Here is an 18,604-nt window from a genome sequence, read left to right as displayed (position 1 = left end):
TCTCCCCACCTACAACCCCTCCAGCAACCCTTAGCTTGTTCTTTATATTTGAGTCTCTTATGTTTGTCCCCCTCCCTGTTTTCATATTATTTTTGCTTCCCTTCCCTTATGTTCATCTGTTTTGTACCTTAAATTCCACATATGTGTGAAGTCATATTATTTGTCTTTGACTGACTAATTTTGCTTAACAAAATAACCTCTAGTTCCATCCACCTTGTTGCAAATGGCAAGATTTCATTCTTTTTGATTTCCAAGTAATACTCCATTGTGTGTGTGTTTGTATGTGTGTGTGTATATGTGTGTGTGTGTGTGTGTGTGTGTGTGTGTGTGTATATATATATATACCACATCTTCTTTATCCATTCATCAGTTGATAGACATTTGGACTCTTTCCATATTTTGGCTATTGTCAATAGTGCTTCTATAAACATTGGGGTGCATGTGGCCCCTTTGAAAAAGTACACCCGTATCCCTTGGATAAATACCTAGTGGTGCAATTGCTGAGTCTTAGGGTAGTTCTATTTTTAATTTTTTGAGGAACCTTCATACTGTTTTCCAGAGTGGCTGAACCAGTTTGCATTCCCACCAGTAGTGCAGAAGGGTTCCTCTTTCTCTGCATCCTCAACAACATCTGTTGTTGCCTAAGTTGTTAACTTCAGCCATTCTGACTGGTGTGAGGTCATATCTCATTGTGTATTTTTTTCTTAGTGCTAATCTGGCTTAAATTTCTTTGAACACATATAAACTATAACAGGAGACTACTACTGATTGATATACTATCCAAAATTTAATCTATAGTAAACCATTCTAGAGTAATACATTTCAGTGAACTCTCTGCACAAAAATGTCATTAAGCTTATATTACACTGGTATCATTCTAAGCATGTAACAAAGAGAAATTAAAGCCTTTTTAAAGTGAATATTTTGGTTCTAATCCATCCATCTTGAAGACTGTCCTAAATATCTTCTTTGCAAGTCCAATGACCCAGAACTTGAATTAAAAAAAAAAAAAAAGCAATGAGGCATCACCCAGGTCAGTCAGTTAGCACCCAACTCTTGATTGCAGCTCAAGTCATGATTGTACAGTTCATGAGTTCAAGCCCCCCATCAGGCTCTGTGCTGACAGTATGGAGCCTTCTTGGGATTCTCTGTCTCCTTCTCTCTCTGCCCCTCCCTGTTTGCTGTCTATTTATCTCTCTCAAAATAAATAAATAAACTTAAAAAAATAAATCAGGTATGTTTATAGATTTTAAACTTCATTTTATTATTTTGTCTTTAAGAATAGTAAGAACATTAATTAATTAAATCATAGAGAATTGATTTTTTTATATGTAGACTCCAAAATTCTTTGAATATTCTATTACAAAACACTACTATTAGTAAGTAAAGAAATATTTCATGCAGAATTTTTTTCACTAAATGTTTGAAGGGATTTTTTTTTCTAATTTAAGGGTTAGGTAAAGGAGTTGGAGAAAGAACAGTATTTCTTAAATCTCTGAACGAAACGACAGTGTAGACCCTTTCATTTTCTTATCATATTCTTTTTCAAATCTCTCATACTGGGCTACAGTGAAGTGATTTTTCCAATCTCCCAAAATACCTGAAAAGAAAGATAAAATGACAAATTTGAGACATCTATAAAATTTCCTTCTTAGATCAGTTTTAATTTGAATTACTATATATATATATATATATATATATATATTTAATTTAAACTCAAGTTAGTTAGCATATAGTGTAATAGTTATTTCAGGAGTTAAATTCAGTGATTCATCACTTTCATATAACACCCAGTGCTAGTCCCAACAAGTGCTCTCCTCAATGTCCATCACCCATTTAGCCAATAACCCCACCCACTTCCCTTCCAGAAACCCTCAGTTTGTTCTCTGCATTTAAGAGTCTCTGATGGTTTTCCTCTCTCTGTTTTTATCTTATTTTTCCTTCCTTCCCCTATGTTCATATGTTTTGTTTCTTAAATTCCGAATATGAGTGAAATCATGTGATGTTTGTCTGTCTCTGATTTATTTCACTTATTTCACTTATTGTACTCTTTTGTATCCTTTGGATAAATACCTGGTAGTGAAGTTGCTGTGTCATAAGCTAGTTTTATTTTTATTTTTGAGGACCCTCCATACTGTTTTCCAGAGTGGCTGCACAGTTTGCATTCCCACCAACAGCATAAGAGTGTTCCCTTTCTTCACATCCTTATCAACATCTGCTGTTTCCTGAGTTGTTCATTTTAGCCATTCTGACAGGGCTGGTTTTGATTTGTATTTCCCTGATGGTGAGTGATGTTGAGCATCTTTTCATGTGTCTGTTAGCCATCTGGATGTCTTCTTTAGGAAAGTATCTATTCATGTCTTCTGCATATTTCTTCACTGGATTATTTCTTTTATGGGTGTTGAGTTTAAGAAGTTATTTATAGATTTTGGATACTAATCCTTAATCAGATATGTCATTTGCAAATATATTTTCACATTATGTGGGTTGCCTTTTAGTTTTGTTGATTGTTTCTTTCACTGTGCAGAAGCTTTTTATCTTGCTGAAGTCCTAATAGGTCATTTTTGCTTTTGTTTCCCTTGCCTATGGCGACATGTTGAGAAGAAGTGGCTCTGGCTGAGGTCAAAGATGTTTCTGCCCATTTTCTCCTCTAAGAATTTGATGTTTCCTGTCTCACATATAGGTCTTTCATCCATTTTGAATTAAGTTTTGTGTATGGTGTAAGAAAGTGGTCCAGTTTCATTCTTCTGCATGTCACTGTACAGTTTTCCCAACACCATTTGCTAAAGAGACTGTCTTTCTTCCATTGGATATTCTTTCCTGCTTTGTTGAAGATTAGTTGGCCATATATTTGTGGGTCCATCTTTGGGTTCTCTGTTCTGTTACACTGACCTATGTTTTTGCACCAATACCATATTGTCTTGATAATTACAGCTTTGTAATACAGCTTAAAGTTCAGAATTGTGATGCCTCCAGCATTTGGGGTCTTTTGTGGTTCCATACAAATTTGAGAATTGTTTGTTCTAGCTCTGTGAGGAATGTTGGTGTTATTTTCAAAAGGATTGCATTGAATGTGCAGATTGCTTTAGGTAGTTTCGACATTTTAACAATATTTGTTCTTCTGATCCAGGAGTATAGAATGTTTTTCCATTTCTTTGTGTCTTCTTCAATTTCTTTCACAATCTTTCTATAGTTTTCAGTGTAAAAAGCTTTTACCTCTTTGGTTAGGTTTATTCCTAGGTATTTCATGTGTTTTTTTTGATGCAATTGTAAATGTAATCAACTCCTTGATTTCTCTTTCTGCTGCTTCATTACTGGTGTATAGAAATGCAACAGATTTCTGTATGTGGATTTTGTACCCTGAGACTTTGCTGAATTCATATGCCAGGTTCCAGCAGTTTTTTGGTGGAGTTTTTCAAGGTTCTCCACATAGAATATCATGTCATCCGCAAAGAGTGAAAGTTTGACTTCTTCCTTGCCAATGTGGATGCCTTTTTTATATGTCTTTTTGTTGCCTGATTTCTGAGGCTAGAACTTCCAATACTATGTTGAACAACAGTGGTCAGAGTGGACACCCTTGTCATGTTCCTAACCTTAGGGTGAAAGCTCTCAGTTTTTCCCCATAGAAGATAATATTAGCTCTGGGTCTTTTGTATATGGCCTTTATGATGTTGAGGTATGTTCCTTCTATCTCTACTTGGTTGAGGGTTTTTATCAAGAAAGGATGCTGTATTTTGTCAAATGATTTTTCTGCATCTATTGAGAGAATCATATGATTCTTACCCTTTCTTTTATTAATTTGGTGTATCAGGTTGATTTATTTGCAAATATTGAACCATCCCTGCAGCCCAGGAATAAATACTACTTGGTCATAGTGAATAATTCTCTTAATGGACTTCTGAATTTGATTTGCTACTATCTTGTTGAGAATTTTTACATCCATTTCATTAGGGATATTGGCTTCTAATTCTCCTTTTCAGTGGGGTCTTTGTCTGGTTTTGTAATCAAGACAATTGGTTTCACAGAATGAGTTTGGAAGTTTTCCTTCTGTATCTATTTTTTGGAATTGTTTGAGAAAAATATATACTATTTCTTCTTAAATGTCTGGTGGAATTTTCCTAGGAAGCCATTGGCCCAGGATTCTCGTTTGTTGGGAGATTTTTGATTACTGATTCAATTTCTCTGCTGGTTATGGGTGTGTTCAAATTTTCTATTTCTTCTTATTTCAATTTTGGTAGTTTCTATATTTCTAGGAATTTGTCCATATCTTCCAAATTGCCCAGTTTGTTGGCATATAATTTTTCATATTATTAGTCTCACAATTGTATTCTGTGGTGTTGGTTGCAATCTCTTCTCTTTAATTCATGATATATCTATTTGGGTCCTTTCTCTTTTCTTCTGGATAAGTCTAGCCAGGATGTTATCAATTTTGTTAATTCTACCACACTTGTATTTTTAAATCTTTAACTTTAGAACTCCATAACTCCATCCCTCACTCCCAAACTCCCAGGCCTCCTTAGTTTTCCAAAATACCCATGGATTTTTCCAGTACCTTATATAAAGAAATAATCTCTCAAATAGCTTCAAGAAACGTCACTGGAAGAAAATTCAATGTCTCACAATCTTTATTCTTTGCCCTCAAGAGCTTTGTTAGCAAAAAATGATGTCTAACATCATTTAAGCTGGCTACTGACCACAGAAAAAATTGTAAGGCATGTGAAAAATATCTAGAGAGTTCACACAAATGAAAGGCATTCTTCTGACATAGCAATGGATGCCAAGACTCATGTTTATCAATGTATAGGCTCTTGAGTAACCATTTCTTATTAGAAGGTCTGTCTTACATGATAGGCTTACAGGAATTACAGAGTTTATTTGCCACATATTTCCCCTAAGTTTTTGTTGCTGTTGTTGTTCCTAATTTTTTCTTGTCAGCATACTCAATCTCTTTCCATCTCCTACAGTATTGCTCTTAGCTCCCCACCTATCTATAATGTAATTAGCAAACTAGTATATGATTTCTCACCCTTTCTCATGAAGGGAGATATGGAATGATCCATACGAACTCCTGCTACAGTGGTATAATTTGTAAATGGATTCTGCTTCATCACATCAAAAGAGCTGTAATAGAGGATTTTATCCACAGTTTCTTCTGGCAGATCTTTGTCTAGAAACTTTAACAATTTCTGAATTTCACGCTTTGGATCCTAAAAAATTATAAAATAAAAGAATTATTTCAGGTAGACATAGTCATGCAATAGGCAATGTATTTAATAAGGTTCTACATATCTCAATGTGATTGAGAAAATGATTTTACATTTTTATGTGTATGTTTTACTTTGCTTTCCAAAGTACATGTCCTATTCTTGGTTATGCCAGGCAATCACCTGCTACAAGGAAGATTAAATTCTGTTTCAAAAAATGCAAAAAAAATTGGGTTAATATTCAACCTTTCACACTCAAAAATAAAATTAACCAGTAGAATAACAAATGGTAATAAAGCAAGCTACTATTATCATAAGGTATAATTTTCAAAATTTTGATCTCCTTTTTTAAAGCGTATCTAACATCAAGAATAGATTACCTATCAAAAATTTAGAGAAGAATTAATATCTATCCTTCTCAAACTCTCCCAAAAAAGTAGAAGAGGGAGTAACACTTCCAAACCAATTTCACAAGGTTAGCATCACCCAAATGCCAAAAACAGATAAGAACAGCACAGGAAAATAACAGACTAACATCTCTGGTGAATATCAATGCAAAAATACTGAACAAAATACTAGCAAACAAAATTCAAATGCACATTGAAAGGTTTGTATACCATGATCAAGTGGATTTATTGCAGTGATGGAAAAGTAGTTTGACATTAGCAAATCAATGTGATACACCACATTAACAAAATGAAAAATAAAAATCATATGATCATTTAAAAAGATATGGTAGTAGATGCTATGAAAAAAAAACAATAGCAAAAGAGACTTTTTAAAAGTTTATTTATTTATTTTAAAAGAGAGAGGGAGCAAACATTCAGGGTAGAGAGAGAGAGAGGCAGAGACAGAATCCCATGCAGGCTCCATGCTGTTAGCACAGAGCCCAACACAGGGCTCAATCCCATGAACCATGAAATCATGACCTGAACTGAAATCAAGAGTCAGACGCTTAACCGACTAAGCCATCCAGGTGCCCTGCAAAAGAGACTTTAATAGATAAGACAAGGTGAAGTATTTGACATTATGGACATGAAAGAACTCTCTGGAGAGTTAACATTTAACTTAAGACATGAAGAATGAGGAAAAGTTAATTTGAAAATAGTGGGGAAAAATATTTTAGGCAAGCTCACTTAGTGAGAAAAAGGTGATACCAGAAGAGGTTGGAGAGATAGATAGGGACTAAATAATGCTGAACTCAAAATTATCTTAATGATTTTGTATTTCATGTAGGGACAGAAACCACTGAGAGATTTGAAGAAGGGAGTGGGCATAGTCTGAGTTTTCAAGAGGATCATTTTCTCTGAGTGGACAATAGAAGCAAAATGAGGTACTCCAAATAAGTCAAGATAGTTGTCTGATCTAGTGCAGGAGGCAGTAGTGGTAGAAAAATAGGGGATTGAGTAAAATATCAATTTTCAAGGTGTAATTAATAGGATAGTGGATTGGTCATATTTATAGATCAAGAAGAAAGGAAAATGTGATATAAAAAAAGATGAATCTTAGTTTTCGTTAAAAAGTAAAAGAGAAATTGTACTGTAGTTGCCTCTTACCTCTTTCATGTCTTCATAGAATAGGTAAAGAATACGATAATCATTCCTCTTCTCCCACCAGCCCTTCACGTGATCATACCACGCACCAAAAGCCACTAAATTGGAAGATACAATGTTTGGAAAATTGAAACCATTTGCATAAAGAACTGTTACATATTATTCCAAGTCATCATTATCAATACAAAAGCACTTATCAGTTCAAGAAATTGGGATGATAGGGTAATTACTTCTGTTTTCACTAAATTTACAATCTACTTGGAAAGGAGTGGCAGGGAACTTCATAGAAGAGAGGGAGAGAAAATGATAGGGGTGGAGAGGTTAAGAAAAGGCTCTGGAGAAAGAAGAATGTATTTGGATCTAAGAGGAAAAATTGGGCTTTGAAAATAGTAAGAATGAGTAGACATTATATGGACAGAGAATCATCCAAGCAGTAGCAGGAGTAAAAATTTGCAAGACACCATTGAGATGTACTTGCCTTGAGAAGAGAGTTTTTATAGAAGAATGTTTGTATGAGAACTATATGTAGAGCTACTACTATTGGCATAAGTATGTTTCCCTGAAAGACAATACACAGGTAGAGAAACAGAGCCTTAAGGATAAAATCTTTACTCAAGAATTTTCAGTCTATGTAATAAAAATAAGGGACTGGTGGAGAAAAGAGAGCCTAAGAAATATGTGTAAAATCAAAACAATACGATGGCTGCACAGCAAGGGATGAAAACAATCGTCACTAAGCACTAATGAAACAAGACTAATAACTGAAAAATCTGTGTTACATATTCCCTAAAAGTTCTTAAAGGGAAGAGATGACTATGTATTCGGCTTCTTCTATAGTCTTTCTAATTCATTAGTAGAGTGCTGGGCACACATTAGTTTTATAATAACAGATTTATATTTGAACTTTCTATCTTCTTGCAAAAAGACTTTTCACTATGGGGAGCCTGGGTGGCTCAGTCAATTGAGCCTCTGACTTCGGCTCAGGTCATGATTTCACGGCTCGACAGTTCAAGCCCCCAGTTGGGTTCTGTGCTGACAGCTCGGAGCCTGAAGAAGCCTGCTTCAGATTCTGTGTTTCCCTCTTTCCCTGCACCTCCTTTGCTCACATTCTCTCTCTCTTAAAAATAAACATTAAAGGGGCGCCTGGGTGGCTCAGTCGGTTGGGCATCTGACTTCAGCTCAAGTCATGATCTCACGGTTTGTGAGTTCGAGCCCCGTGTCGGGCTCTGTGCTGACATCTTGGAGCCTGGAGCCTGCTTTGGATTCTGTGTCTTCCTCTCTGTTCCTCCCCCACTCACACTCTGTCTCTCTCTCTTTCTCTCAAAAATAATACAGATTTTAAAAAATTAAAAAAATGAATAAAAAATAAACATTAAAAAAATTATTTAAAAAAAAAAAGACTTTTCACTATAGAACACCTTGAGCAAAGTAAGAGTTGAACCCACCCTTTCCAGTCATGAATTTATCCAGGAACTCTTCCCAGGTGCCAGGCTCTGGGTGCAGTTTTGCCATCTGGTAGAAATAATAGTAAGACACAGCCACATCTTTAGCATTTCGTGCCATGTAGACCATCTGTGGAGAGATATGGCAAATCATCATTTCATTTATATTTTTTAATATTTTGTAAACTTGCTTGTCTTGTGAGAATGCTTATTTTCTCCTATCAATGTCCTGATCTCAGCATTTATATATATATCCTGACATGGAATATTCACAACTATGTATTGTTTAACGCAAAGATTTGGGCCTTCACACCCTGTTTCTCCTTAGCTTTTGAAAAGAACATCTCTTAAAACACAGAAAATCAAGTATAATAAGAATTATAGTAAATGTTATATTAACAAAAATGAGCTAATATTGTTCTCAAATTTAAAATATTATTCTATATCACTTACTAAAACATGTAAAAAGAAACAGAAATTATAAAACTTATAGAAAGCTAAAGTAAAATTTTTAAAACTGAAAAAATGCCCTATTTTTAAATTTTTTTTCAACGTTTTTTATTTATTTTTGGGACAGAGAGAGACAGAGCATGAATGGGGGAGGGACAGAGAGAGAGGGAGACACAGAATCGGAAACAGGCTCCAGGCTCTGAGCCATCAGCCCAGAGCCCCACGCGGGGCTCGAACTCACGGATCGCGAGATCGTGACCTGGCTGAAGTCGGATGCTTAACCGACTGCGCCACCCAGGCGCCCCTAAAAATGCCCTATTTTTAACCGAAAATAAATTTTTATAAGGATACATTTAATCAATAATGATTAAACATTCTTCATTTTGTTCATGACCATGGATACACAACAATTATTGCTGTTTATAGTGATTTGCTGTGAGATTAAAATTTATTTTATGTATAGAGTCCTAAAGTCTACTTGAAAAAAGAAATTTTGAACATATTCTCCAAAAGAAATGACATTATTATGTCTCAGTGTTAATTGGATTTTCAGGGAAGTCCACTGAAATCCATAATCCTACTTTTCCCCTGAAGTACATCTAATAATCCTGAGGTCCCAGCCACCCATGCAGTAAACATAACTCTAAGGGAAAATGCATTCAGGAAGAAATTTCATTTTCTCTAATTAGAATCAGCTTCCTTCTTCTCTTCCAATTGATGGGAAAAAGAAATGGGAAGTTTTATAATCCCAAGTCACTGATAGTAGTTCTCATATTCTGGGGCAAGGAGAGAGAGAGAGTAAAAAGAGGTTTTTCAAAAGATTGAGTATAGAGTTCTAAGAGTTGAGACTATTGCTGATCCAATTTCTTGAGATAAACATTTCCAATAACTTCCTATTTCAATAGCAGGAGTATATGGTAACAAATCAATCATTTTATTCTATCATCATGTAAGTTCTTTAGTGCGGACTGTTTCCACTTCCCACAGTGTAGATAGAAGGCCATCCTGAAGATATGCCCCAATTCTCTTAATACCAAGACCATGTGTTTCTGGGAACATCTAAGGATTTTTACCTTTGGAATTAAGATGATAAACTATATCCTTGCTTTCTTATCATTTTTTGTTTTAATTAGAGTTTGAATAACAAAGAAAGTCACACATAAATGCATGTACAGACTTATTTGTATAAGCTCAATAGTATTCATAGGAATTAAATAAAATAACATGCTCTTAGATGGCAGAGAATGTCTTATTTGTGTTTGCATTTATAATGACAATTACAATATTGGTACATACACAGTAGCACTTCCATAAATGTTTACTGATTATATGCTTATTGAAGAATTTTGCTTACAGGTAGCTGAATCAGAACTGCAAGGAGAAATTAAAAATTTATAGTCAGATTTCAACATCCTTCTCTCTATAACTGATAGAAAAATATGAAAAGATGAGAAATGTGATTCTACATATATTAAAAGAATGTTAAAGGAATATCATGAGCAACTTCACTACAAAAATTTGACAGCTTATTTTTTAAAAATTTTTTGAAGTTTATTTATTTATTTTGAGAGACATAGAGAGCTAGTTGGAGAGGGGCAGAGAGAGAGGGAGAGAGAGAGAATCCCAAGAAGACTCTGCACTGTCAATGCAGAGCCCAACAAGGGGCTCGAATCCATGAACTGTGAGATCAAGACCTGAGCCAAAACCAAGAGTTGGACACTTAACCAACTGAGCCACCCAGGTGCCCCCCCCCCCCCAAATTTGACAGTTTAAATGACATGGACCAATTCCTTACAATGCATAAGCTACCAAAGATCATGTAAAGAAAAGTATATAATCTGAATAATACTAAGTCTATGAAATACATTCAATTTGCAGTTAAAAATCCTTCCAGAAGAAGAAAATTCCAGGCTTAGATCGCTTCACTGGTGAATTGTACAAAATATTAAGAATGAAATAGTACCAATTCCAACCAAACACTTCAGTAAATTGGAAAAGAATAAATACCTTTCAATTCATCTTATTAGTCCCTATAGTACCAAAGGAAGGGGTTATTCCCTAATGATAAAGACATTACAATGAAAAGGAAAGTAGAGTTCAATATCTCCCAAAGATACAAATTATTTTTTAAAAATTAGCAAGTTGTACTCAATAATATGACAACACCAAATTAATACATATCATAAATGAATACAATCAATAATTAAATATAAGATATGCAAGGTTGTTTTAACATTTAAAAAATCAATTGGTATAATTAATTAATCATAGTAACAGACTAAAATAATGGAAAACTGTATGATTGGTCTTTTTTTTTATGTTTATTTTTGAAAGAGATAGACACAGTATGAGCAGGGGAGTGGCAGAGAGAGAGGGAGACAAAGAATCCAAGGCAGGCTCCAGGATCTGAGCTGTCAGCACAGAGACCTACACAGGGCTCGAACCCATGAACCAGGAGATCATGACCTGAATGAAGTTGGATGCTTAACCAACTGAGCCACCCAGGTGCCTTCATATGATTTGTCTTAATGGGTCCAGAAAAAAATCATTAGACAAAATCTAGCATGCATTCCTGATAAAAACTCAGCAAAGTAAATAGAACAGAACTTCGTCAGCCAGGTAAAGGGCATATACAAAAAACCTACAGGTGACGTCATCATACTTCGAAATGAATTTTCTCTAAGATCAAGAGCAAGACAAGCGCATCTGCTCTCACCACTCTTATTCAGTATTGTATTAGAGGTTTTATCCAGTTCAATAAGGCAAAATTAATAACGATAATAATAAGCAAAAAGCATTCATAAAAAAGAAGTAAGAATATTTTGTATTTTTTATTTACTAACAGCATGAGCATCTACATAGAACAATGAATGGGATCTACAAAAAAACTATTAGATCTATTAAGTGAATTTAATAAGGTTTCAGGATAAAAGATTTATGCCCATATACCAGTAACAAACATTCATAAAATAATGCTAGTGTGTGTTTGTGTGTGTGTGTGCATGAGGAAGACAGAGAGAGAGAATTACTATTATATGAGAAAATTTAAAAAAGAACATCTTTCTTATAGGTATTAGATATTTAGGTCTAAATGTGATAACTGAATCAATAAATCCAATACAATTAAACAGAAGAGAAAATATCTTCATAACTTTGGGGAAGGCATTCTCTTAAACAAATATACACACACCAAAAAATAAAAAAATAAAGAAAAAAACTGATATATTGACCAACCTCAAAATTAAGAACTTCTTTAAGACATTATTAAGAAAAAAAAATAGAGTGAATTAGGATATAAAAAAATTCAATGATCTCATCCAAGGACTTGTATCCAGAATATATGGAGAATTTCTACTTTAATAACAAAAAAAAGAAGCACTTATAGGAAGAAAAAGGCCAAGGAACTTGAACAGACACCTCAGGAAAGAAGATATTTAAGCTATGTAAAGGTGTTTCACCTAATTAGTCATTAGGAAAATATGAGGAAAACCACAATGAGATGCCACCATACATCTACTAGTAGAGCTAAAATTAAATATTTTTAGGTATATTTTAGGTTGATGAGGATGTAGAGTAACTTTAACTCTTGCACTACTGGTCAAAGTGTGGATTGGTCCATATGTTCGAAATATCTATTGAAGCTGGATACATGTATACACTAGATCCAGCAATTCCATCCCAAGATATAACACCAAGGAGAAATGTGTACACACACGTGTAATGAAAACTTTTGTTAGAATGTGAATTGAAGCGTGCCTGGGGGGCTTGGTAGGTTAAGCATTGGACTTCAGCTCAGGTCATAATCTCCCAGTGAATGAGTTTGAGTTCCGCGTTGAGATCTCTGCTAACAGCTTAGAGCCTGGGGCCTGCTTTGGGTTTGGTGTCTCCCTCTCTCTGCCCTTCCCCTGCTTACACTCTGTCTCTTTCTCTCTCAAAAATAAATAAACATTAAAAAAAATAATAATCTGCATTGAAGGAGTGACTGAGTCTTGATTTTGGCTCAGGTCATGATCTCCCCAGTTGTGAGTTCAAGCCCCACACTGGGCTCTGTGCTGACAGCGTGGAGCCTGCTTGGGATTCTCTCTGTCTCTCTGCTCCACCCCCACTTGCTCACTTTCTCTAAATAAATAAATAAATAAACAAACTTAAAAAAAAAAAAAGGATGTGCATTGAAGTACTATTTAATTACTGACAACTAACAACCACCAATAATACTGTGGGTGAGTAGGTTATGAAATACTCACATAGATGTAATGGAATGCCTTATATCAGTGGTTCTCAAACATTAGCATGACTCTAATTCACCTTGAGGTCTTATTAAAACTCATATTTCTAGACCTCATCCCTATAGTCTTTGATTCAGTAGGTCTGAGTTGGGCCTGAGATTTGCTTCTCTAACATGTTTCTTTTGTTCAAGGTACCACATTTTGTGACATATGATATAGCAGGCTACATTAAAGAAAACAAAACAAAAACAAGATAACAAACATGATAAGAATTGAACACACAAATATGGTGTTAAATGAAATAAGTCAAATATTCAAGATTACATACGTTCTTATTACAGACAAAACAGGCAAACTAATTTATGGTGAAAACATTTAGGATAGTAGTTACCTTTGAATACAGGGATTATTGCCCAGAATGTCAAGAAACAGAGTTTTTGGGTGTTAGTAATGTTCAATTTCTTGATTTGGATGCTGATTTCATGGGTATGCTCACTTTGTAAAAATTCATCAAGCAGTATGCCTAGGATTTATGTACTTTTCTAAATGTTATACTTGAGGGGTGCCTGGGTGGCTCAGTCGGTTAGGCTTCCGACTTCAGCTCAGGTCATGATCTCACAGTCCGTGAGTTTGAGCCCCATGTCAGGCTCTGTGCTGACAGCTCAGAGCTTGGAGCCTGCTTCGGATTCTGTGTCTACCACTCTCCCTGCCCCTCCCCTGCTCATGCTCTGTCTCTCTCTCTCTCAAAAATAAATAAAAACATTAATTTTTTTAAAATGTTATACTTGAATTAAAATGGTTGTTTATTTTTTTTTTTATTTTTTATTTTTTTTATTTTTTTTTTTTTCTGAAATTTATTGACAAATTGGTTTCCATACAACACCCAGTGCTCATCCCAAAAGGTGCCCTCCTCAATACCCATCACCCACCCTCTCCTCCCTCCCACCCCCCATCAACCCTCAGTTTGTTCTCAGTTTTTAACAGTCTCTTATGCTTTGGCTCTCTCCCATTCTAACCTCTTTTTTTTTTTCTTCCCCTCCCCCATGGGTTCCTGTTAAGTTTCTCAGGATCCACATAAGAGTGAAACCATATGGTATCTGTCTTTCTCTGTATGGCTTATTTCACTTAGCATCACACTCTCCAGTTCCATCCACGTTGCTACAAAAGGCCATATTTCATTTTTTCTCATTGCCACGTAATATTCCATTGTGTATATAAACCACAATTTCTTTATCCATTCATCAGTTGATGGACATTTAGGCTCTTTCCATAATTTGGCTATTGTTGAGAGTGCTGCTATGAACATTGGGGTACAAGTGGCCCTATGCATCAGTGCTCCTGTATCCCTTGGATAAATTCCTAGCAGTGCTATTGCTGGGTCATAGGGTAGGTCTATTTTTAATTTTCTGAGGAACCTCCACACTGCTTTCCAGAGCGGCTGCACCAATTTGCATTCCCACCAACAGTGCAAGAGGGTTCCCGTTTCTCCACATCCTCTCCAGCATCTATAGTCTCCTGATTTGTTCATTTTGGCCACTCTGACTGGCGTGAGGTGATACCTGAGTGTGGTTTTGATTTGTATTTCCCTGATAAGGAGCGATGCTGAACATCTTTTCATGTGCCTGTTGGCCATCCGGATGTCTTCTTTAGAGAAGTGTCTATTCATGTTTTCTGCCCATTTCTTCACTGGGTTATTTGTTTTTCGGGTGTGGAGTTTGGTGAGCTCTTTATAGATTTTGGATACTAGCCCTTTGTCTGATATGTCATTTGCGAATATCTTTTCCCATTCTGTTGGTTGCCTTTTAGTTTTGTTGGTTGTTTCCTTTGCTGTGCAGAAGCTTTTTATCTTCATAAGGTCCCAGTAATTCACTTTTGCTTTTAATTCCCTTGCCTTTGGGGATGTGTCGAGTAAGAGATTGCTACGGCTGAGGTCAGAGAGGTCTTTTCCTGCTTTCTCCTCTAAGGTTTTGATGGTTTCCTGTCTCACATTCAGGTCCTTTATCCATTTTGAGTTTATTTTTGTGAATGGTGTGAGAAAGTGGTCTAGTTTCAACCTTCTGCATGTTGCTGTCCAGTTCTCCCAGCACCATTTGTTAAAGAGGCTGTCTTTTTTCCATTGGATGTTCTTTCCTGCTTTGTCAAAGATGAGTTGGCCATACGTTTGTGGGTCTAGTTCTGGGGTTTCTATTCTATTCCATTGGTCTATGTGTCTGTTTTGGTGCCAATACCATGCTGTCTTGATGATGACAGCTTTGTAGTAGAGGCTAAAGTCTGGGATTGTGATGCCTCCTGCTTTGGTCTTCTTCTTCAAAATTCCTTTGGCTATTCGGGGCCTTTTGTGGTTCCATATGAATTTTAGGATTGCTTGTTCTAGTTTCGAGAAGAATGCTGGTGCAATTTTGATTGGGATTGCATTGAATGTGTAGATAGCTTGGGTAGTATTGACATTTTGACAATATTTATTTTTCCAATCCATGAGCAGGGAATGTCTTTCCATTTCTTTAAATCTTCTTCAATTTCCTTCAGAAGCTTTCTATAGTTTTCAGCATACAGATCCTTTACATCTTTGGTTAGATTTATTCCTAGGTATTTTATGCTTCTTGGTGCAATTGTGAATGGGATCAGTTTCTTTATTTGTCTTTCTGTCGCTTCATTGTTAGTGTATAAGAATGCAACTGATTTCTGTACATTGATTTTGTATCCTGCAACTTTGCTGAATTCATGTATCAGTTCTAGCAGACTTTTGGTGGAGTCTATCGGATTTTCCATGTATAATATCATGTCATCTGCAAAAAGCAAAAGCTTGACTTCATCTTTGCCAATTTTGATGCCTTTGATTTCCTTTTGTTGTCTGATTGCTGATGCTAGAACTTCCAGCACTATGTTAAACAGCAGCGGTGAGAGTGGGCATCCCTGTCGTGTTCCTGATCTCAGGGAAAAAGCTTTCAGTTTTTCCCCATTGAGGATGATGTTAGTTGTGGGCTTTTCATAAATGGCTTTTATGATCTTTAAGTATGTTCCTTCTATCCCGACTTTCTCAAGGGTTTTTATTAAGAAAGGGTGCTGGATTTTGTCGAAGGCCTTTTCTGCATCGATTGACAGGATCATATGGTTCTTCTCTCTTTTTTTGTTAATGTGATGTATCACGTTGATTGATTTGCGAATGTTGAACCAGCCCTGCATCCCAGGAATGAATCCCACTTGATCATGGTGAATAATTCTTTTTATATGCCGTTGAATTCGATTTGCTAGTATCTTATTGAGAATTTTTGCATCCATATTCATCAGGGATATTGGCCTGTAGTTCTCTTTTTTTACTGGGTCTCTGTCTGGTTTAGGAATCAAAGTAATACTGGCTTCATAGAATGAGTCTGGAAGTTTTCCTTCCCTTTCTATTTCTTGGAATAGCTTGAGAAGGATAGGTATTATCTCTGCTTTAAACGTCTGGTAGAACTCCCCTGGGAAGCCATCTGGTCCTGGACTCTTATTTGTTGGGAGATTTTTGATAACCGATTCAATTTCTTCACTGGTTATGGGTCTGTTCAAGCTTTCTATTTCCTCCTGATTGAGTTTTGGAAGCGTGTGGGTGTTCAGGAATTTGTCCATTTCTTCCAGGTTGTCCAATTTGTTGGCATATAAGTTTTCATAGTATTCCCTGATAATTGTTTGTATATCTGAGGGATTGGTTGTAATCATTCCATTTTCATTCATGATTTTATCTATTTGGGTCATCTCCCTTTTCTTTTTGAGAAGCCTGGCTAGAGGTTTGTCAATTTTGTTTATTTTTTCAAAAAACCAACTCTTGGTTTCGTTGATCTGCTCTACAGTTTTTTTAGTTTCTATATTGTTTATTTCTGCTCTGATCTTTATTATTTCTCTTCTTCTGCTGGGCTTAGGCTGCCTTTGCTGTTCTGCTTCTAGTTCCTTTAGGTGTGCTGTTAGATTTTGTATTTGGGATTTTTCTTGTTTCTTGAGATAGGCCTGGATTGCAATGTATTTTCCTCTCAGGACTGCCTTTGCTGCGTCCCAAAGCGTTTGGATTGTTGTATTTTCATTTTCGTTTGTTTCCATATATTTTTTAATTTCTTCTCTAATTGCCTGGTTGACCCACTCATTCGTTAGTAGGGTGTTCTTTAACCTCCATGCTTTTGGAGGTTTTCCAGACTTTTTTCTGTGGTTGATTTCAAGCTTCATAGCATTGTGGTCTGAAAGTATGCATGGTATAATTTCAATTCTTGTAAACTTATGAAGGGCTGTTTTGTGACCCAGTATATGATCTATCTTGGAGAATGTTCCATGTGCACTCGAGAAGAAAGTATATTCTGTTGCTTTGGGATGCAGAGTTCTAAATATATCTGTCAAGTCCATCTGATCCAATGTCTCATTCAGGGCCCTTGTTTCTTTATTGACCGTGTGTCTAGATGATCTATCCATTTCTGTAAGTGGTGTATTAAAGTCCCCTGCAATTACCACATTCTTATCAATAAGGTTGCTTATGTTTATGAGTAATTGTTTTATATATTTGGGGGCTCCGGTATTCGGTGCATAGACATTTATAATTGTTAGCTCTTCCTGATGGATAGACCCTGTAACTATTATATAATGTCCTTCTTCATCTCTTGTTACAGCCTTTAATTTAAAGTCTAGTTTGTCTGATATAAGTATGGCTACTCCAGCTTTCTTTTGGCTTCCAGTCGCATGATAAATAGTTCTCCATCCCCTCACTCTCAATCTAAAGGTGTCCTCAGGTCTAAAATGAGTCTCTTGTAGACAGCAAATAGATGGGTCTTGTTTTTTTATCCATTCTGATACCCTATGTCTTTTGGTTGGCGCATTTAATCCATTTACATTCAGTGTTATTATAGAAAGATACGGGTTTAGAGTCATTGTGATGTCTGTATGTTTTATGCTTATAGTGATGTCTCTGGGACTTTGTCTCACAGGGTCCCCCTTAGGATCTCTTGTAGGGCTGGTTTAGTGGTGACAAATTCCTTCAGTTTTTGTTTGTTTGGGAAGACCTTTATCTCTCCTTCTATTCTAAATGACAGACTTGCTGGATAAAGGATTCTTGGCTGCATATTTTTTCTGTCTAGCACCCTGAAAATCTCGTGCCAATTCTTTCTGGCCTGCCAAGTTTCAAAAGAGAGATCAGTCACGAGTCTTATAGGTCTCCCTTTATATGTGAGGGCACGTTTACCCCTTGCTGCTTTCAGAATTTTCTCTTTATCCTTGTATTTTGCCAGTTTCACTATGATATGTCGTGCAGAAGATCGATTCAAGTTACGTCTGAAGGGAGTTCTCTGTGCCTCTTGGATTTCAATGCCTTTTTCCTTCCCCAGTTCAGGGAAGTTCTCAGCTATGATTTCTTCAAGTACCCCTTCAGCACCTTTCCCTCTCTCTTCCTCCTCTGGGATACCAATTATGCGTATATTATTTCTTTTTAGTGTATCACTTAATTCTCTAATTTTCCCCTCATACTCCTGGATTTTTTTATCTCTCTTTTCTCAGCTTCCTCTTTTTCCATAACTTTATCTTCTAGTTCACCTATTCTCTCCTCTGCCTCTTCAAGCCGAGCTGTGGTGGTTTCCATTTTGTTATGCATTTCGTTTAAAGCGTTTTTCAGCTCCTCGTGACTGTTCCTTAGTCCCTTGATCTCTGTAGCAAGAGATTCTCTGCTGTCCTGTATACTGTTTTCAAGCCCAGCGATTAATTTTATGACTATTATTCTA

The 18,604-nt window shown here is 36.0% G+C and overlaps 1 protein-coding gene across 5 annotated transcripts in view; it reads right to left on the bottom strand.

The window, feature by feature from the left end:
- Positions 1-1,250: 1,250 nt before the first annotated feature.
- Positions 1,251-18,604, bottom strand: part of LOC122478833 (sulfotransferase 1 family member D1-like) — a 52,549-nt gene continuing 35,195 nt past the window's right edge. For 3 of the 5 annotated variants that reach the window (XM_043572538.1, XM_043572539.1, XM_043572537.1), the window contains 4 exons: positions 8,203-8,329; positions 6,761-6,855; positions 5,027-5,207; positions 1,300-1,600 (listed from right to left, as the gene is read on the bottom strand). In XM_043572538.1, the coding sequence (XP_043428473.1) occupies positions 1,488-1,600; positions 5,027-5,207; positions 6,761-6,855; positions 8,203-8,329 (516 nt within the window). In that variant the 3' untranslated portion in view covers positions 1,300-1,487. Of the gene's footprint in view, positions 1,601-5,026; positions 5,208-6,760; positions 6,856-8,202; positions 8,330-18,604 lie in introns of all 5 variants that reach the window. The other 2 variants (XM_043572535.1, XM_043572536.1) reach the window with 2 other exon arrangements.

This window comes from Prionailurus bengalensis, chromosome B1, assembly GCF_016509475.1.
Source record: "Prionailurus bengalensis isolate Pbe53 chromosome B1, Fcat_Pben_1.1_paternal_pri, whole genome shotgun sequence".
NCBI classification, from domain to species: Eukaryota; Metazoa; Chordata; class Mammalia; order Carnivora; family Felidae; genus Prionailurus; species Prionailurus bengalensis.
Note: the sequence above shows the minus strand (reverse complement) of the source record. Positions and strands in the feature narration are given on the sequence as shown.